The 22919-nt window shown below is 36.6% G+C and overlaps 1 protein-coding gene across 2 annotated transcripts in view; it reads right to left on the reverse strand.

Annotated features, from left to right (window-relative positions):
- Positions 1-915: 915 nt before the first annotated feature.
- The window catches only part of TBC1D15 (TBC1 domain family member 15), a 73967-nt gene continuing 51963 nt past the window's right edge, over positions 916-22919 (reverse strand). For both annotated transcript variants that reach the window (XM_043446526.1, XM_043446525.1), the window contains 7 exons: positions 17853-17969; positions 12319-12419; positions 7894-7993; positions 6935-7032; positions 4917-5033; positions 3534-3620; positions 916-2236 (listed from right to left, as the gene is read on the reverse strand). In XM_043446526.1, coding sequence (XP_043302461.1) covers positions 2015-2236; positions 3534-3620; positions 4917-5033; positions 6935-7032; positions 7894-7993; positions 12319-12419; positions 17853-17969 — 842 coding nt within the window. In that variant the 3' untranslated portion in view covers positions 916-2014. The remainder of the gene's footprint in view (positions 2237-3533; positions 3621-4916; positions 5034-6934; positions 7033-7893; positions 7994-12318; positions 12420-17852; positions 17970-22919) is intronic.

Consider the following 22919-nt stretch of genomic DNA (forward strand, 5'->3'; position numbering starts at 1 on the left):
AAGACACTTACCTGAACTCTATCTTAGCAATATCAAAAGTTCAAGTTTACATGGTTACTTGCTAGCTGGTTTTGCTAGCAAGGATTAAGTCAGACTTTACTTAGCACTGTATTATCATTATTTACATATAAAAAATGTGCCAAAGAGAAATATTACATGTTTAGTAAAAATGTTTTTTAACAAGTAGTTTTAAAAATAAAAGTTCACAAAAGTTAAACTTACTAAATGTCTTAAAATTTTTTTAAAACTCTGAAGTAGACATTTTATTACATAGTTGGGGGAAAAAAAACCCTCCCCAAAGTCCCTGCCCAGGAAGAACAAGGAGGACATCAAGATGTTCTCAGCAATTTCCTCAACACCAGGAAATGAAAGGCTGGAGATGCCAAGTTTTCATCAGTTTACTTTTTTTTCTGAATAGACTTACTTATTATTAACTGATGAAAGATAACACACATATGATATTAAAAAATACAATCTAATGGTTCTACTGTCATGACTGTCAGTTAAAGCTCAAGTAAGAAAAAGTTCATTTGGTTCCCTAGTTCTCTGAGTGGGGGGAGGAGGGGGGTGCTGGGAATCTATCTACTGGACCATTTTAGAACTATGTAACTTTTATTTTATTTTATTTTTTTCTTTTATTCAGTAACTTTTATTTTACATTATTAACATCACTTGCAGGAAGTTGCTTTACGGATTCATATAATTATATCCTCCAAGGTAATACTATACCCAATTTCATGCTAATAAAAAGTTTCTTTATAAAGAATCATGTTTCTCACTTCTTTCCACAACTCATTCAAATGACTGTTTCAATCATATAAAAATACAAGATGCACTGGGGTCCATCTTAGGGTTTTCTTCTTCTCATGAAGAACAAGCAGATTATTTCCAAGTGCAATTTAACTGAAAACACCATTTCAACTTCAAATTTATTTTAATGATATGTACAGAAGTAAACAAATTACAATTAAAATGGAATCAGTTATGTTCATTACACATAACTTAAAATCATGCAACACTGCATGGTAAAAACAATAGCTTCATTCATATACAAAAGAGCATTATTTTGAGACTTGTGATAGTATAATGAAATTTTTGACGTAAGCTTTTGGTAAAGAGTATTTCATAAAAATTTAAAGACCTGATTAATCAGTTAATGCATTATTAGGAAAGATAGTAAACATTATTAGTAAAATGAGACTATAGGCAATGAACTTGAAAATTACACCAGGTATGGGGTTGAATGTAGTCTCCTGAAATAAATGTTTGGTTAAGAAAATAGCATTGAAAAAGATCTCATATTGAAGCTATGTATTAACTTTGTGAAATCAGGTTATATAAATCAATAGTCAAGTTTATTCTGTTAAAGAAAATATGCCTATCCTTTCTTATACTCATAAATAAGTACTTATACAGTCTTTATATACAAGTGAAGAAAAGTTCAATGTAAAAAATATACTGCCAATCCACTTATTATGGTTGAAATAGCTCTTTATCTACACATTAAATTGCATTGATGAAAATGTCCAATTTAAATCACATTCAACCAGCGTAAATATTTAAGCTGAGTATTTTTGTAAACAAGAGAGAAAAATAAATTCTTTCATTTCATCACTGGGCCACAATCTACTTCTTAGCTTAGAAAGCTATAGAAAGGCTCAGCATTTAATCAGATCCAAACCTGCTAAACCCGGAGTAAACAAAGTGAATGTTTTCAAAGTGCGTAATTTCCAACTCATCCACTTGTACTGTTTTTCCAATTCCAGTTCATCAGCAAGAAAATAAAATGTACTTAGCTATAAAAAATACCAAGGAATGTTATTGAAAAGGAAAGGCTATTTGGTAGAAGTAACTACAAAAATAATTAGTTTAAATCTTTGTAAAGCTTTAATGCAAGAACATCAGTACACATTCTTTCCATAAACCTTAAAGCATGATCAATACCAAGATTTCAAATTTCCACCTTTCAAGTACTTGAAAAAAAGTTGTAACAAAGTGTCTCTTCAAAGAATGATCATGCAGGTGTTAATCTGCTGACACTTGGGGACATGGATATCTCTGTTGGGCTGTCATCTCTGCCTCCACTGGCAGTAAGGACAGGCAACGAGTTACTCTGAAATGCAGATGCAGGACAAATAGTCATGCTGACATTTTCATCTTCCCCATTGTCTGAATCCGGTGTTGTAACTTCACTTTCCTGAAGCCCCAGGATCTCACAAACTGCTTGTGGCAACTCCTGAATAAGAAGAACCAAATATAAAATCATCATTCACCATAGAGGAAAAGTAACCACAAATTAATACGTACTATTGAAGATAACATCAAACATTTGTTCTAACAGTGCAATTGTTACGCACCTTCTCAGGCCTTCCTTCTCCACTCGAAATGAAATCCAAACCACTCTTTGTAATAAGTGGTCTTCTGATCTATTCCGAATCAGCCACTCTCCATCCTACCCCACCCCACCACTCCCACAAACATGCTGTTTTCTAACATTTTGCATTTATTTCACTCTTTATTTACGTCATTCTTTTCCCTCAATACACAAATGTTCCTTAAACTTAAAAAGCATCACCGACAAATTTTGAACAGAATAGCTATCAAATAAATATTTGTAAAACTGAACTAAAATAGGGATTCCCTGCTGGTTCAGTGGTAAAGAATCCACCTGCCAATGCGGAAGACATAGATTTGATCCCTTATCCAGGGAAGAGCCCACAGGCCATGGAGCCACTAAGCCTGTGCGCCTTGAGTGAGTGCCGAGCCTGGGAGCCTCAGTGACTGAGCCCACGTGCTGCAGCCACAGAGGTCCTAGAGCCCAAGCGCCCCAAGCAGAGGAGCCCCTGAAGAGAGGAGCCTGAGAGCCGCAAGAAGAGCGGCCCCCATTGTCCTCAACCAGAAAAGCCCAGGCAGCAATGAAGTCCCGGTGCAGCCCTAAGTACACAAATACGTAAAATTATAAAGAAAAGAACTGAGCCAAAATAAATATTTGGAACCATGAACAAATGACACAAAGACTAAATAAGAATTCTCTTAAAAATCTGAAAACCAAAATACACCAAAAAGTGTAATACTTTGGTTTAAATTCAGGACAGAACACCTCAAACTTGCCTTGTTTTTAGAGATAATTAAGAGCTTGACTGATATAAATGTAATGACATTGACCAAATAATATCCATTTGATTATTTCTGATTAGCATCTGTCCTGACTTGAAGGCACTATATATTCACTATGAGGTCCTAGTCTGTGCTCACTGCTTTGAAAATAAATCGACGCTTCTACAGCCTCTATTGTTGTTGCCAAGGTGTTTTCATTACTTTTATCATTCTGTCTTCTTCTTGTCTCCTAGCATAATTATTCAATTGTTTTCAATTAAGTGCTGTAAATCTATAATGGTAAACAAATGCTGGTCAATGCTTTGTGTCTGCCATCAACGTGCTAATTTAACTTCTAAAAAGAAAAAGTTTGTGACCTCAATCCACCAAAATCATACAGACAAAAAAATCTTTCAATTACTGAAAATACTGTATACCTTGCATTTTACCATCTGTAGTGAAATTGCTTCTGCCTTGCACAGTACATCTTCCACATCAATTTTCATGGACAATTCATTGATATGCTAGAATAAATCAATAAAATAATTGAAACTGAAACACTGTTATACTCTATTACACAATTTATTACTAGGTATATTCAGTCAGTTCAGTTCAGTCGCTCAGTCATGTCCAACTCTTTGCAACCCCATGGACTACAGCATACCAGCCCTCCCTGTCCATCACTAACTCCCAGCGTTTACTCAAACTCATGTCCATCGAGTCGGTGATGCCATCCAGCCATCTCATCCTCTGTCATCCCCTTCTCCTCCTGCCCCCAACCCCTCCCAGCATCAGGGTCTTTTCAAATGAGTCAGCTCTTTGCATGAGGTGGCCAAAGTATTGGAGTTTCAGCTTCAGCATCAGTCCTTCCAATGAACAGCCAGGACTGATCTCCTTTAGGATGGACTGGTTGGATCTCCTTGCAGTCCAAGGGACTCTCAAGTCTTCTCCAACACCACAGTTCAAAAGCATCAATTCTTCGGTGCTCAACTTTCCTCACAGTCCAACTCTCACATCCATACATGACCACTGGAAAAACCATAGCTTTGACTAGACGGACCTTTGTTGGCAAAGTAATGCCTCTGCTTTTTAATAAGCTGTCTAGTTTGGTCGTAACTTTTCTTCCAAGGAGTAAGCATATTTTAATTTCATGGCTGCAGTCACCATCTGCAGTGATTTTTGAGCCCAAAAAAATAAAGTCAGCCACTGTTTCCCCATCTATTTGCCATGAAGTGATGGGACCAGATGCCATGATCTTAGTTTTCTGAATGTTGAATTTTAGCCAACTTTTTCACTCTCTTTTACTTTCATCAAGAGGCTCTTTAGTTCTTCTTAGCTTTCCTCCATAAGGGTGGTGTCATACTAGTTATATTACACTGTAGATAAAATCCTCAAAACAAAATACCCCCAGACTACAAGTAAACAGGAAATTTAACATATCCCTCATTAGATCATTTCAAGTTTTAAAGCTAAGGAACAGCTATTAATAATAAGCTATTGGAACATTAAATCCAGCAGCTGTCCCAAGTCTACTATCTCAAAGTTATAAGCAAAAGAATTACTTTTTTTAGAAAAGTAAACAACATAAAAGAGCATTTGTTGAATCTGCTTCTCTTTCTAATTAGCTAGGAGAAAAAATAACTGGCCAATATGTTCAACTTGCTGAACTGTCATTCTCAGAGAACCGGTCCTCGTATTGACTATTACTGATTAAATTTTAAGTCACTCAAGAGATTCAGTAACACTCAAGGAAATGCTTGTTTTCCAACAAAAAGAGGAAAGAGTCAAAATATTAAAATCTAAATTAAAAGAAAAACTACCTTAAGTATTTCATTAAAGCCATAATGTTTTTCCATTATTTGTTGTTTTTCTGACTCCAGAATAGCACAACAGAGAAGAAGATGAAAATTTTTACATGGTAGTTCAGTCCACATTACCTATAGAAAACAGAACACATATTTAGTAAACTCTATCAATTCTAAAATATTTTCTTAAAAAAAAAAATAAAATATTTTCTTCATAGATACGATGCTCAATTCTGAATGACTTCTATGCAAAGCAGAAGTTGTCTAGATGGAGTAGTCCATTCTTTTTCTAGTTAAGAAATGAGATGTGGGGAATGAAAGTCTTACCTTTGCCCACAAACAATAAATGAATTATGATGAATCCCAAACATGTCTCTTTAGGTGACTACAGTTAGCACTGAGCCTAATCAATATGATAAATGGCTAAGGTATAAACGTTAGAGGTATTTTCAATATTTTTCTGAACCTTCAGTTTTTACCTTTTAAATCATCTTCAGTCTCTGGGGGTGAGGGGAAAAGCTACATCATAGGATTAAAAATGCAGTTATACACTGCATGGAATCAAAAACACCCAGAAGTAGCTCTATATTCTAAGCAACATATTATATAATAAATCAGAATATCTCTGATTGTGACAAAAACTCAATCAACCACCCAAAATTTATACCCAAATGTGTACAACATTTGATCATTTCTTCCCAATAAATGTCCTAAAACTTAAAGTCTTAATTTCCTCTGGTTAATGTACTTAATATCTTTTTTAGAAAGATCAAAGACTCATGTAAACAATATTATTAAAGCATACCAGAAATGTCTTTATTTCTTTTACTAAAAATAAACCATTTTCAGACTAAATCCATTTTTGAAAGTTTAATTACAATGCAATTAACCTCAAAGATTTCATTAAAAGTCCTAATTTATTTGGTAAACACAGATTAAGGAGTTATTACAACTACTGAAAACTTTTGAAACGAAGCTGAGATACTAATTTAATGAAACTGATAAACTTTAAAGTACGATTCTAGGTCGAGAACATGTAAGTTTTCCTTCTAATTTCAAACAAAGACGTGTTCCTTCAGTTAATGCATCACCTTCTCTAACGGGAGCACAGCCACCAAAAGTAAGGAATCAACTTCCAGGTGTAAGAGCCTCAGGATACTCACTGTATATTAAGTTCACTTATTATTCAAACAGATTATTTCCCCCATTCTTTCCTTGGGAAAGTTTCTGTCATCTTTACTTTCATAAAGATAAGGTAGTGGATGGTCATTATACCAATAGTCTATTTTGAAAGCATACCATCTGTTAACAATTAACAGATACATGAAAAGAAAATAATACTTTTCTGTTTTTCATCAAGAGTTGCCCTGGGTACAAGATGGAATGAAAAGATATAAACCAAAAACATGATCATGAATACTCTCCAGAGTGAGGAAAAGGGTAAAGGTAATATTTTTTGCCTTGGAAAGAGAGAAAAAACTATTGGATTGGCCAAAAAGATCATTCAAACATTTATTTGGCCAACTTGATAGAAGTAAATAAGTAAAATATGTAAAAAATCATTACATACGTTGAATGCAGATAGTAGCATATTTGTTACATTATTGTTAGTATTTTGCTCTAACTTAAATTTCTTTAAAAAGTAAAACAAAAGTCAGTTCCCTCCCAATACTCCAAACTGCAAATAAAGTACCATCTCAACTGACTGGCCTGCCAAAACTTTCTTAACTATATTTAAACCTGCACCCAATCCAGCACAGTCTCACATAAAGTGCCCCAAGGTCACATGGCCTACAGAGCTGGCTCTGGGCAGCCTACTGGCCCCAGTCTCACAAGGATCCGATCTACAGAAGAAAGCTCCCAAGACCACACATTCAGCTCAACACAGTGTTTAAGGAGAGACCAGAAACATCAGAATTTCAGAACTGCTTTAGAAATTTCAGTCAGGATATTATAATCCATTTATACTCTATAGAAACAAAATGGTTATTTTCATAAAAAGTGTTACATTTTTACAATAATTAAGAACTTACCTCCCATAATCGAAGAATATCTAGAAAACTAAATTCCCTTTTAAATCTGATTAAAAGCCATCTGAAGCAAAAATAAAGGTATCCAGAGTCCTGGGATTCTACAAAAAAAAAACAAAAAACCCTTATTTTCTCTTACAATAATTATCTCAGAATAGGGTACCTATTTCAAACTCAAATTTTTCTGTGCATCTTAGGCTATTAAAAGTCCTATAAATTTAATTATCTTCTACTAATTCAAGGAAACTATTCAGAATTGCAGGCTAACTTCTTTAAAAGCAAGCCACCAAAAAACAGCTGACTCTCCATATCTCTTCAAGTTTGTGTCTGTGGATTCAACCAATTGTGAATGGAAAATATTTGGGGAAAAAAAAATTTCAGGAAGTTCCAAAAAGCAAAAGTTGAATTTGCTGCACCTGGCAACTATTTAAAAAGGATTTACATTGTATTTACAACTATTTACACAGCAATTATGTTGTGTGAGGTATAATAAATAATCTAGAGGTGATCTAAAGTATACAGGAAGATGTACATAGGCTATATGCAAATACTATGCCATTTTACGTAAGGGACTTGAGTCTCCTCGGATTCTGACATGGGGGTGAGAGTGTATGTGTGTGAGTCACTCAGTCATGTCCAGCTCTTTTCAACTCTGGATTGCAGCCTGTCAGGCTCCTGTCTATGGAATTTTTCAGGTAAGAATACTATAGTGGGTTGCCATTTCTTCCTCCAAAAGATCTTCGCAACCCAGGGGCAGTCGTCACAAATGAGAGATGACTCGTATTTCATAGTATGAATAAACTGTTTTAAGGCCAAACTGTACAAGGGGGACAGTTTGGTCCCACAGTTTTATTCCTCAGAGGAACTCAGGCAACATTGGTGGATTATACAGTCTTTACATTTTTTCTCTTTGCGTATTACCCTACAATTTGCTGAGTATAGCTTTGTTTCACTCAACTCACCTAAGTAACTGCAAAATCCACTGTCCAACAACCGAAGTAAGGTACTTAGCTGAATAAGCTGGGTCTTCATGCCTTGCATCTGCTCTTCAAAATTTTGATGCTTTAAAAAAAATTAAGTAATATTTAATAAATATTTTACCATACATAACCACTGATAACTGTGCCATTAAAATAAGGACAAATGTACTTACACCATACTGGTTATATTTTAAAATCACAACTAATTAAAATGCTAAAAGATTATTTTTTCCCACTATTCAATTTTTTAAGATAAAGAATAATGCAGACAACAGCAGCTGTAGACTGACTGATAGACTATTCTTATATCAAATAAGAAACCTGGGTGAAAGGAACATACATTTGGGATACAGACTTATCAAATCACTTTACTGCTAAATATTTCTTCAAATTAACATAGGAAATGAAATTAATTTTAGCTTTAATATGTGTCCAGTGTTAAAGAATTAGCTAATTATTTCTTATGATTTGATGACATTAAGGAATCTATGAAGTCAAAACCATTTTCATGACAACAGCAATACTAAAACAATCTATGAATTTTGCACTTTAAATTCTCCCATAATTGTAAAGGCTATAAAAAGGCTATATATTGCAATAGACTGCATATAAGAGCAGATGTGAAAGTCAGCTGTCTCCTATTAAACTAAATACTAAACAGTAAAAGAAAATGAAAACTGGAAGATAATCCCTCTTTTCAGTAAATTGTTTTGGAAAAGTTATTTTTCATTTTAAAAAAAGGTATGTAAAATTTCAGAAGGTTTACTGTTATCTCTAAATTAATAAATAAATAAGTATCTGGGCTTCCCAGGTAGCTCAGTGATAAAGAATCCACCTGCCAGCGTAGGAGATACAGGTTCCATCCCTGCATTGGAAAGATCTTCTGGTGAAGGAAATGGCAACCCACTCAAGTATTCTTGCCTGGGAAATCCCATGGACAGATGAGCCTGGTGGGCTATAGTCCACCGGGTTGCAAGAGTTGGATACAACTTAGCAACTAAACAACAAGATATTTATCAATTTCCTAGAACTTTTCATGACAAACATCAACAGATATAACCCACATAAAAAAGCTCTTAGAATCTGCAATAATATTGAAGAGTGTGAAGAGGTCCTGAGATCATAAAGTTTGAGAACTACTGTGGTTTAAATGTTTTAATCTCTGAAACTGAGTAGATTCGCTACCAAAATTCCAGTCAAGGTTTTGGGGATGCGGAGGGCACCAAAATAAATGAAAGGTTTCTTATGATTATGATCCCTTTAACCCTCGTGTTCTAACCCCTTTATGGAGAACCACTGCCCTAATCTTTGTGAAAAGCCTAAGAGTAACATCCTTTCCCCCTCACATTTCTCTTTTAGTTTTTGAGACAATGTTGTTTGGTCGTTTAGTCACTAAGTCATGTCCGACTCTTTGCGACCCCGTGGACTGTAGCTCATCAGGCTCCTCTGTCCATGGGATTCTCTAGGCAAGAATACTGGAGTGGGTTGCCATTTCCTTCTCTAATAATAGTGCTTTATTAGAAGTATCGATACTATCAGATTAGTTGGTTAAAAAAAAATTAAGGCTACTGATTCTCAATAAACTGGTTTCTCTTTAGTGATCTGAATAGTTTAATTAGCAAATGAAATGCTTTAATAGACGAACACAAGTTTTTGGGATATAGTTTCTTCACATTTCCCACTGGAAAATAAAAGGGAAAGGCAGGACTAACTCTTTGATTAACAGTATAATTTTTGCTGTGACATGGCCAAAAGCTTCCACTGTTTTGGAAGTACCAGCGTGGCATGGCCACTGCTGCCCACTCTGCTATAAAAAGTAGCACTCTCAAAATGACAGAAGCCAACTTCAGAGAAGTAGCTATTCCTGCAGAAAGGAAAAGGTGGTCAACAATGGATATACAAAGGGCTTCAAGTCTAACTATAAATGTGTATATACATTATATATGCATGTACATGTGTGCATATATACATATATGTATATGTACATATATACAGGTATGTGTATGTGTATACACACATATATGTATATGTACATATATACAGGTATGTGTATGTGTATACACACACATATGTATATGGAAGGGGGTAAGAAGGAAGGACAAGTTAAAACTATACGGCAAAATGAGTGCTGGCTATAAGGAAGTTCATTAAATCATTTTGCAGTTGTTTCTATAATATGGCGATAAGAGACAGAAGTCTATGCCTAGACCAACACTAGATGTGAGTAAATACCAACAAAAGTAAATCTACAGACACTGGATTCAGCCTCCGTAAAGCAGTAAAAACTTACATGAAATAAAGCTGTAAAACAAAAAGAAGGAATCAAACAGCAGAAGAGATTCAAGGACACCAAAACAATAACAATGCAGTGGAAATAATTGTGCAAACTATTTTGATTGTAACTTACTGCCCTTTCATATTATGAAATGTTTCATGTTATGTTTCACATCATGAAACAAAAAATGTTAGCAGACATTAAGAAATCTTTTTAGAATAAAGACTAGAAATATCCCCAGACCGTTGTCAATGGAAAAGGCATCTACTGTGAAAAAGACAGAACAAAGAACTTGAACCTCCATACACAAAAATGACAGACTGTGAAATGTGTATTAAAGACGTTCAGAAAGTGGTCTTTACATCTGAGGCCTAAATACATGCACACATCTGCATGTACATACATATCTGACACACAAGATAATATACTTGAACATGCCAGTATTAGCTCTTATGAAAACTATTATTGTAATGAGATGGTTAGATAGCATCACTGACTCAATGGGCATGAATTTGAGCAAACTCCAGGAGCCAAAGGAATTTGGAGTGCTACAGTCCATGGGGTCACAGAGTTGAACACGACTTAGCGACTGAACAACAGAAAAAGTAAATGCCATATGTTTGTATGAATTCTTAGAAAACCTACTGTAAGCTGAGATCTAAACTAAGCACTGGGGAAATACTCACGTATTTATTTTACAAAAATCTGTTGAACAAACACCTCATGTCAAGCATCAGGAAAATTCTGGCAGCATATCACAGAACGAGTTAAACAAAGACATGACCTCTTTATCAAACTAGCTCTAGTGAAAAGAGGATAAACAACAAAAACAAGGAAAACAAAACAACAGTTTTTATACAATTATTATCAGTTGTACAGACCTTTATAACAAATGCCTCAGGTTTCTAGAGCGCTTAGGAGTATATGGAACTAAGAAGGCAGGTAAAAATCAACCAATCAAAAAGGTAAGGAAGACAAATTATGATATTACCAGATTACTGCAATTAACAATCTTTCTAGATAATCCAAAAAAAATTAATTCATGGTAAAGGACTACATAATTTGAATATGTATTACTTTAATAGTAAAAGAATATTTTAAAACTATCAAATCTTATTAAGGATGGAAAAGAACTAGGCAAAGTAGTGATGAGTTGAAACCATTGAGAAGAGACTTGAGAAAACAGGTAAAACTGAGACAAATTAGAAGGGGAAATAAAAACAGGCAAGCAAGAGAGGAAGAATAGAAGTCATCAAAAAACAGAAGCAATCAAAAAGTTTCACATCTGTATCCCAGACTCTTTATAGCAAGGAATCATTTCATATGATTATATATTTGAAATCTTTATCCCCTTACAAGCAAGCCATTTCAATATCCGACCATGAAGGGCCAGCATCAAGTATATTAATTTTATTTTGAAACAAGTACAGAGACCTATGTAGTCAGGTCTTTGGATTTCATATGCTTTTATCTGCTCTGAGCCCCTTTGCTTTTTCTTCCCCCTTCCACTTTCTAAAGATTACTTGAGAAGACTGTTCTATTTTATTTTCCTGTTAATACTCTCTCTGTACTATTGTCCTAGAACTCTGTCTTTAAGATATATCAATGATAATAGATAAAATGTTCTTTGTAATAACATGTATATAGACAGTTCAACTCTAATAATCACATGCTTATGAAAAAACTAAGAAAGTGTCAATGTTACAAATAGTTCAAAAACATCTGGAGAAAAATCAGTCACTATAATGATAAAATCTAAAATGTTCACAAAAGGTAAGGATATTACTTGGCATGACTAAGCTTTATCTCTGAAACAGATGAAATGAAAATACCTCACAAGAACTGAATCATCTACTTCATCAATATTCTATGACTCATTACCCTTCTGCAGATCATAAGCATTTACCAATATTAAATCCTGATTATTCCTATTCTATAGGCACTTACTATCTACTTTTAATATTAAAAATAGTACCAGCATTTCCAAGCCTCTTGAAACAAACAACAGGGCAATTTGTTTCAAGTTCTACCATGACTGGCTAAATATAAACATCCATCTTATATAGTAAGATTATTATATAACTAAAATATTCAAAATTAATTTGATTAAAGGAAGGAGTCTCTGTTCTTACCATTTGGTCCATGTAGGAGGCAAAGCACCAAAAGGCATCCACTTCATTTTCCATCACATATAACAGAGGTGAAAGTAAGTCACTCATTCCTTGCACGTAGCCTTAAAAAAAAACAAAAAAACTAATCATACCTCTAAAAACCTAAACTTTCTGTATCCATCTATGCGTATCTCCACCAACTCACTTAAAATTACATCTTTCTCGGGTTTCACAAACTTGTGTATACTGATGTTCTTAAACAATGAGAAGGAAATCTAGCAACCAGGTGAGAAATGGGAGGTGCTTGAGAGGTCAAGCAGATATGTAACTGCTGTGTGTCTCAGTGTAGGTATCACTCACTATCAGGAGAGGATCAGGAGAGGATAATACTAAAAACTTATGTGCAAAAGCATTATGATAAAGACGGATGATGGGAAACCCAGAGGGACATCAAACTGAAAAGAACACAGCCAAAGAAGATTTGTGAGAGAATAGTCAAGAAGAAAGGGGGGAAAGCAAGGGAGAAGAATGTTGTAAAAGTCAAAGGGAAAGAAGTTGCAAGGTCAGAGTGGAAGAAGTTGCAAGGTCAGAGTGGACAACACCACCAAACTGCCATGAATAAGCCAAGTGAAATAAGAACTAAAAAAGGGTCCAACTGATTTAGCAACCAGACATCGGTAATCCACACAAAAAACCACAACAAAATCACCTCTTTTAATTTCTCTTTTTTTCCTTTTGCTGTTACTCTAACCCAACCAATGCTAGCAAATGGATTTAATCCAATCAATATTTTGTATGTAAAACTACCATTTCAACCATCTTTCTCTTGACACTCTTACAATTTCTCAATCATGACACTAATTTAAAGCCCTTGATTAAAAGAAAAATTGGAAAGTTAAAGAAGCAGGTCCCTCCCTTAAAAACCAGAAAGTCTTAGTTTTGCTTTTCACCAGACCATGTCAAAAGTCTTATTTTTTATATTTCCATCTTAACAATTTTCTTAACTATTTTACAATTAGATTTCGGACTTAAAATACAGAGACTTGAATGAACCAAGGGACAAGAGCTCTTACAAAGCCTTTTCACATACATATTATCATTCAACTTTGGTAACTTGTGTATTTGTTAAAGTTACACAGAGATGTTTTTCCCCCAATGATAGTCTGAGGAAAACAGGCTTTCATTTGCAGAACCAAAACTTACATTCTTATCATTCACCAAAATCTATGTGAACTGAAGTCATTTAAAACAGAATGCTTATTTTTAAAGGAGAGGGGATATTTCTGACAAAATTATACATAATTTTACATCATTCTTCCTATTTTGGAAGAAAGCTTTAAAAATGACCCCAGGAAGCAGGTAAGCCAAAATCTCTTAAGAAAATTTGGGTTAAAAGTGTAATAAAGACACCCAGTTCACTTCAGGACCTCCTTACAAACAGAAGTCTAGTTCTATCTGCTATTAGCCTCTGCCCTGTCATCTACTGCTACGCCTAACCCCTGCCAACCTCACTATGTCTACACTACACCCCATGGGAGAGTATGGCTCCATGCACATTAGTGCGCACGCACGCACACACACACATACACAAACTTGGGATCCCCTTATTACAGTGCCAAACAATGGCGTTACCAAGACGTTCAGAGAAAAGAGCTAGAAAAAACGCATGTGACATGACACCTAAATGTAAGCATATAAACAAACTTACTGCAGATGCTTTTTAAAACAATAATACACACTCGTGATGGTGAGTCTTGGGTGTCAATCTGAGTGAGCCACAGGGTGCCCAGATGTCTGGTTAAACATAATTTCTGGGAGTATCTGCAAAGGTTTTTCTAGAAGAGATTAGCACTTGAATCGGTGAACTGATTAAAGCAGATGGCTTTCAGAAATGTGACTGGGCATCATCCAATTCACTGAGGGCCTGAACAGAACACAAAGATGAGGAAGGCTGAATCTGCTCTCTGCCTGGCTGCCTGACCTGAGACACCCATCTGCCCTCAGTGCTCCTGGTCTCACACCTTCAGACTCGGGAATGAGACCTCTGCCTCGGCTCTCCTGCCCTCAGAAGGCTTTCAACTATACCACTAGCTTTCCTGGGTCTCCAGCTTATAGATGGCAGGCTGGGAACCTTTCAGTCTCCATAATGACATAAGCCAGTATCTTATAAGCAATCTTTTTTTCTTTCTTTCTTTCCCTGGCTAAAACAACATTTTTCTTAAGTAGGTCAGAAGGAAGACTAGATTGTTATCATCAAAAGTTTCCTACACGGAAACGACACAGTGAAAGCAACAACAAACATAAAGGCTAAACCAATCAAAGCATGAAGGAAATTTATCTGGACTCAACAAAGTGCAGAAGAGCACCACTTTACTGGGTCTGACTACCTACAGTCTACAATGGAACTATTTCAAAGTGTGCTATTCAAAAGATTTACGAAGCACCTTTCTTCTGGGGGGAAATGAGCTTTATTATAAAGTTATAATGAATAAAAATTTCTAAGAAGCTAATTTAATCCTTTAAGTCTTCAGCTTTCATACCAGATCAGTACTGTATTTCGTCTGTAAGTTTTAGTTAAATCAACTAGTCAAATTATTCTCCACACTCTTGTTGCTTTTAATCTATTTTATACATGATGTTCTTTGGGGTATGTCATGAGTTGTGGGGGTGGAATTAATGTACAAATTCCTTTTAATTAAAGAAAGATTAAAGCTGTTTAAATTAGCATTCAGTGATGTTCAGATTCTGCACTAGCGCTGACTGATGTACATCTTAATCAGTACTACTACAATGTCTGAAGAAGTTCCCCTAAATTATTTTCATAACAAAGTTGTTTCAGTTGGGAGGTGTTAAAAATGAACTCCTTATCATCCTAATGCACACATTCTTAAAGAGAAAAGAAAGAGTTCATCTTTACATAGGTCAATTTTCCAGGTTAACTGAAGCTTACTCAGTTATTAGAGAATAAAATTAAAAAAAAAAATCTTAAGCGTTTGAAATCATTTTTTTTCTACTGGACACACTCCTGCCTTCTTACATAGAGTATTCTGAGTATAATTTAACCTTCTGTTGTTTATTCAGGATCATGATTATAAACATACATTGTAGAAAAAAAAAATAGGTACCTCCCACAGAAACACCTTAGGTGTACCCTCTGCACTAAGTAAAAGTTACTCTTTCTTGAGTTCTTCTATCTGCTTTTGGTAATGTTTGTCTTCTGTATGCTTTTGATGGTTTTTGCCTTCCTCCTCACTACTAATGAGATTGTATTAAATGCAAACACACCAATACCTGCTCTGTGGGTTAAGAGGCCAAACAACTCACTATGACAAAATCAACTACAAGAGTAAACTTACAGCCCAGGTTACTTTACTGTGAGTAAACAGCAAGATGGTGGGGGAGCTGGTGAAGGAGCCACCTGCTCAATGCATGAGATGCAAGAGATGCAGGTTCAATCCCTGGGTCAGGAAGACCCCTGGATTAGGAAATGGCAACCTTCTCCAGTATTCCTGCCTAGAAAACTCCATGGACAGAGGAATCTGACAGGCTACAATCCACGGAGTTGCGAAGAGTCAGACATCACTGTCTGCTACTTCAAATCCATGTCAAACAGCAAGCAATTTGGTCCAGGGCTTTATGAAAACTACCCTGGCTTCTTTCAAGGCCAGAGTTCTTAATAAAATCCCTGGGTATGTTTCAGATAACTTAAGTATCCAACCAGAAAGAATGTGGGGTTAATATAGACAAATGGAAATAGCAATTTGTCCAAATAGCTTGTCTGTGACTCAATGCATGGAAAAACTGAGCATTCAGGAATGACTTCTGAGAACATACATTCGTACTTCACAATTACCCCTGGAGAGGATGCCTCCTGTTCTCCACAGTAAAGGCCCTATTTCCAATAGTGGTTAACAGAGACTGACACGGCAATGGGTCAGAGCACTGAATGTGTGGAGGTGAGAATGCCACCTGGAAAATGCCCTGGTGGTCCAGCGGCTAAGACTCTGTGCTCCCAAAGCAGGGGGGCCCGGGTTCAATCCAAGGTCAGCTCACTAGATCCCCATACCCTGCAACAGCCAAATAAATTTTAAAAAAATATTTTTTAAATGCCAGCCTGAAATAAAGAGCTGGGCCTCTACCCCCAGCCCAGTATTTACTACTTATGCAGCCCTGAGTCACTCTCTAAATCACTATAACTTTATTCATACAACTGGGATTATTAATCTACTTCTTAAAAGAGGCTGCTAATACAATCAAAATTGAGCAGGACAACACTCAGTAACCTGAGAAGCACTCCAGTCCCTAGTATATTCAGCGATCCAATCTGAGGTTCATTATAGGTGTGACCCGACAGGACTGGGCATATTTCACATTTTAAAGAGAAATCTGAGATATTCACTTACTGTCCTAAGAGGCTGATGCTGCAAGATCCTCAAGAGTTTACATCTTTCCCTAACCCACATATAAGAAGCCAAGAAGAATTCTTGGTTCATAGATACAAACAGTGAAGAAAATATACTCGCAATTCAAGGTTCATTTGGGTTTAATATGACAAATATTCAATTACCTTCTCCAAAAGAAAGTCTTAAGTTCTATTAAGGTAATCTGGAAACATCTACCCTCACTATCCTCTACTGGGAGTCACTAACATCAGTAGGTAACTCAGAAACTTGTTCATTCTTTATACTCACTTAAAGGTAGATGCTTAGGGAGTTTATTGGTCCCTTAAAGAAACAGCTCAAGTCCTCTTGTCCCTTAAAATACTGTTTTCCTCAGGTTTTCTAGCCCTTAGCATCACTTTCCCATGCAATCCCCCACTCCAACCTCCACTCCTAGTCTTTCCAACCCATTCCTGGTAGAAAGCAGACTAACCAGGAAAAAAGTGAAGTTTCACATGCCCTAGATAATTATCTGCACCTCTTATCTATGATATCAAGTCAGCATTTTTCTTCACAAGGGAGAAAGCCTATCAAAAAAAGGTTTCCAAACTTTCTCAGGTCACAGTACGCCTCAGAAATTTTTTTCCACGGCTTCCCAGGTTCAAAAATATTAATAACATTTCCATTTATTAAACATACCCAAACAACTTAATAAGTATTTACATCCTATGAACTTTAGGACCTGCTGGGCACCACACTACTTCTCAAACTTTGGAATCCAATTGGATACCACCATCCTCATCTATTTTCTCACAGTTCTTGCTTATCACAGCAAAGTCAAAAACTCTCCTTTGTAAACATAACTTCATCAGAAGGAAGGAATGTGGTGATTTAATGCTGAAACCCTGAACTACTCCAGCTAGTAGTTAGGGCAGTATCGTACAGATGTCCCTCTATTTCCCTCAAATATTTAAAATATCCGATATCAGCCCCATGAGTTTGCTGCAGCAACCCAGTGCTCTCTGGTGCACAATTTGGGAACCACAGCCTTTTAAGCTTCCAGTCCCCAGGAGAACAACCCCTATAAAAACTACATCACAGAGCTTTTTACATACGTCTAGTTAAATTCTAAATTAAACATACATCTTTAAATTAGGGTATTAGAGGAGAACTTACCTAAATCAAAATCATACATACAGTAGGTCATCAAAATGTCATGAAGCAAAATCAACCCTGGATTATCTTGACCTTCATAAAACTTGTTTGTTCGATCTGTTCTGTTAACATCTTTTTCTGAGAAAGAAAATCACATATTTGAAAACTTTCAGTATGACAGATTTTTATAAAGCTCATATCTTACAAGTAGAGTTATTTTTCTTGTTATTAATTTTACTCTTACTAAGCTTTTACTTAATGAAAAAGTTCATCAAATTCCATTTCAGATAAGCAATAAAGCTAACATTTTGAAATTTTTTTCCAGTCAGTCCACCTCCTCTTGGGTATATTTTAAAATATTTTTCAATTTGTATCTAAACAGAAACCTTTCAATTGAATAGTAGGAAATATTTTTGATTAATTAAAACCAACACCCAAGTATTAATAGTTCACATTAGTTAGCAACAAAAATGCCAGTCATGAACACATGTGATAGGCAGTAGTATTTGAAAACAGTAATGAAAAAAGTTAATATGCAGTCAAGTGTAATCAAAGAGATTTGTTTTCATAATTGCTTCATTCATTATAGGAAGTATTATGTTCTATAATCACCTTTAGGACAAACTACTTCTGTATTCTCAATATACATTATTCAGTTTATAAAAGCAATCTATTTTAATTCTGAAAAAATGAAAATCCATTTTTCTGAAAATGATTTTAAGACACTAAAAAAAGATCCGGAAACATCACCAGAAGTGTATCTCAACTGGTACCTGCTGCTGCTACTGCTAAGTCGCTTCAGTCGTGTCCGACTCTGTGCGACCCCATAGACGGCAGCCCACCAGGCTCCCCCGTCCCTGGGATTCTCCAGGCAAGAACACTGGAGTGGGCTGCCATTTCCTCCTCCAGTGCATGAAAGTGAAAAGTGAGAGTGAAGTCGCTCAGTCATGTCCGACTCTTCGCAACCCCATGGACTGCAGCCCACCAAGCTCCTCCGTCCATGGGATTTTCCAGGCAAGAGTACTGGAGTGGGGTGCCATTGCCTCTCTGACAACTGGTACCTATTAGATGCATATTGCTGTGAAAGACCTTACAATTAAAAAGGCATTCCTCAAACTTGAATCCCTCAGTAAATTAAGAAAAAATAATGTAAAGAAATTTAAAGTGATTAACCTACTCTATAATCAGTTTTGTTTAAAACTAATAACTGTTCTCTTCCCCATCCCTGCCCCGTAAATGGAATAATCTGAAAACATTCTCAATTAACTGTTGTGAAAAGATGAGGAGGTATTTTACAACAAAGCAGAATCTAACACAGCATGAGTTTAGATTCTGTAAGAGTGTTTAAAAAATCATAAGGACACCAGTCTAGCTTTCTGATAAAACATACTACACTTGATGCAATAAATATAAGCACCTATCTATAGAACACTGTGAAGACATTTTCAAACAAGGAAAAGCAACACCAATCATGCTATAACAGTCAAATTTCATTTAAAAACATCTTTCATTCTCATAACATGGTTGATAAAGATAAGTTATTTTTATTAACTCAAGCACAATTTACATAGTCATAATGCCAACATAGAATTTCTTCCCTTACAGGTGTTTTAAACACAGTAAAAAATTATTTATGCCATCAAGAACTGTTATTTCTCTCCTCTTGTGTATTTAGTAGACATGCCAGGCAGAAAACAAAAAGGTATCAAAAATGATACAAGGGAAGTGTTTCTAGAAAGAAAATGAGCACTGAATTTTTTTTTTAAAGTCCTCATTAAATCCAACTCTAACCTGATGCAGCGAAGACTGAAGAAAGCACAGCTACGCAGACCGATCCGTCTTACATCCACCATTTCTACCCTCAAGTGGATCCTGCCTGGCATCACGCTCTACTTCCCTCATGCGTCCCCTTTCTTCCCGTATTATTTTACATCTTCTCCTCTCCCAAGCCTCCAGTACGCTATCTTCCCCCCACACCTCAGCTCTGAGGATCTTGCTTCCTATCTGTGAGAAAATGAAAGTTATCCAAAGAGAACTCCATAGATTCCTACTACTTTAACCACACAACAGCCTCTGGACCCCTAGTCTCCCTTCTCTATCATATTGCTACAAAGCTTCCATGATTGTCGCTACAACCAAATCCCTCCTCTTGTGCACAAAAGCCATGCCCTATTGGCTACTCAAAGATAGGGTCCCAGTTAATTCTTGCCTCGTTTTATGGTTTCATCCAGCATTCAACCATACAATTGCTTCTATCATCATAAAAATCTTTCTTAATCTCACTCTTCCCTCTAATTGTGGCCCCATTTTCTCTGGTTACAGCAAAACTACCTGAAAGAACTGTATATACTGTCTCCATGTCCTCTCTTCCCATTCCCTCTCAAACTCACTCCAATCAGGTTGGCACATCCACCACTCCACCTAAACTCCTTTTCCATCAAAATTTTTAGTGATCTCTTTATCACTCTGCTCAACAGTCAATCCAAGTTTTCATCTTCCTTAACATCCCAGTCACTACTTTCTGAAACGCTTTCAGATGTTCAGTTCAGTTCAGTCACCCAGTCGTGTCCGACTCTTTGCGACCCCATGAACCGCAGCACGCCAGACCTCCCTGTCCATCACCAACTCCCAGAGACCACCCAAAATCATGTCCATTGAGTGGGTGATGCCATCCAACTATCTCATCCTCTGCCATCCCCTTCTCCTCCCGCCCTCAATCTTTCCCAGCATCAGGGTCTTTTCAAATGAGTCAGCTCTTCGCATGAGGTGGCCAAAGTACTGGAGTTTCAGCTTCAACATCAGTCGTTCCAATGAACACCCAGGACTGATCTCCTTTGGGACTGACTAGTTGAATCTCCGTGCAGTTCAAGGGACTCTCAAGAGTCTTCTCCAACACCACAGTTAAACCATCAATTCTTCGGTGCTCAGCTTTCTTTATAGTCCAACTCTCAAATCTATACACGACTACTGGAAAAACCATAGCCTTGACTAGATGGACCCTTGTTGACAAAGTAATATCTTTGCTTTTTAATATGCTGTCTAGGTTGGTCATAACTTTCCTTCCAAGAAATAAGCATGTTTTAATTTCATGGCTACTATCACCATCTGCAGTGATGGTGATACTTTTTTGGAGCCCAAAAAAGTAAAGTCAGCCACTGTTTCCCCATCTATTTGCCATGAAGTGATGGGACCAGATGCCATGATTTTAGTTTTCTGAATGTTGAGCTTTAAGCCAACTCTTTCACTCTCCTCTTTCATCTTCATCAAGATCAAGAGGCTCTTTAGTTCTTCTTCACTTTCTGCCGTAACTCTATACATGGACATCACCAGATGGCCAACCAAAATCAGACTGATTATATTCTTTGCAGCCAAAGATGGAGAAGCTCTATACAGTCAGCAAAAACAAGACTGGGAGCTGACTGTGGCTCAGATCATGAACTCCTTATTGCCAAATTCAGACTGAAATTGAAGAAACTGGAGAAAACCACTAGACCATTCAGGTATGACCTAAATCAAATCCCTTATGATTATACACTGGAAATGAGAAATAGATTTAAGGGACTCAATCTGATAGACAAGAGTGCCTGTTGAACTATGGATGGAGGTTCGTGACACTGTACAGGAGACAGGGATCAAGACCATCCCCAAGGAAAAGAAATGCAAAAACCAAAATGGCTGTCTGAGGAGGCCTTACAAATAGCTGTGAAAAGAAGAGAAGCAAAAAGCAAAGGAGAAAAGGAAAGATATGCCCATTTGAACGCAGAGTTGTAAAGAATAGCCAGGAGAGATAAGAAAGCCTTCCTCAGCAATCAATGCAAAGAAATAGAGGAAAACAATAGAATGGGAAAGACTAGAGATCTCTTCAAGAAAATCAGAGATACCAAGGGAACATTTCAGGCAAACATGGGCTCAATAAAGAACAGAAATAGTATGGACCTAACAGAAGCAGAAGATATTAAAAAGAGGTGGCAAGAATACACAGAATGACTGTACAAAAAAAAATCTTCACGACCCAGATAATCACAATGGTGTGATCACTCCCCTAGAGCCAGACATCCTGGAATGTGAAGTCAAGTGGGCCTTACAAAGCATCGCTACGAACAAAGGTAGTGGAAGTGATGGAATTCCAGTTGAGCTATTTCAAATCCTAAAAGATGATGCTGTGAAAGAGCTGCACTCAATATGTCAGCAAATTTGGAAAACTCAGCAGTGGCCACAGGACTGGACTTTCATTCCAATCCCAAAGAAAGGCAATGCCAAAGAATGCTCAAACTACTGCATAATTGCACTCATCTCACATGCTAGTAATAGGCACTAAGTAAATATTTATTAAATGAATGAATATATGATTGTTTAAAATAATCAATATGATTTCTAAAAAGACCCCTGGTGATTCTAACATGCAGTCAAAGTTAGGAAACAATGCTCTAAAGACTCAGATTCCTGCCTCTCTTTTTTTCCCTAGGTGATATCATCTATTACCATGGATATTTATATTAATAATAACAAAATTTATATAACCTACCCAGACTACTCCAGATTACTGCCAATTGACATTCCATTTCTATGTCCCACCTTAAGATATATATGTAACATCTAATGCAATTTCACTATACCCCATGCCAACAACAACTCCATGCCAACAACACCACTATACTTTGCCAACAAAGGTCTGTCTAGTGAAAGCTATGGTTTTTCCAGTAGTCATGTATGGGTGGGAGGGTTGGACTATAAAGAAAGCTGCATGCCGAAGAACTGTGATATTGGAGAAGACTCTTGAGAGTCCCTTGGACTGCACGGATATCCAACCAGTCCATCCTAAAGGAAATCAGTCCTGAATATTCATTGGAAGGACTGATGCTGAAGCTGAAACTCCAATACTTTGGCCACCTCATGTGAAAACTGACTCATTTGAAAAGACCCTGATGCTGGGAAAGAATGAAGGTGGGAGGAGAAGGGGACGACAGAGGATGAGATGGTTGGATGGCATCACCAACTCCCTGAGTCTGAATAAACTCTTGGAGTTGGTGATGGACAGGGAAGCCAGGCATGCTGCAGTCCATGGGATCACAAAGAGTCAGACACAAC

This window comes from Cervus canadensis, chromosome 25, assembly GCF_019320065.1.
Source record: "Cervus canadensis isolate Bull #8, Minnesota chromosome 25, ASM1932006v1, whole genome shotgun sequence".
Classification (NCBI taxonomy): Eukaryota; Metazoa; Chordata; class Mammalia; order Artiodactyla; family Cervidae; genus Cervus; species Cervus canadensis.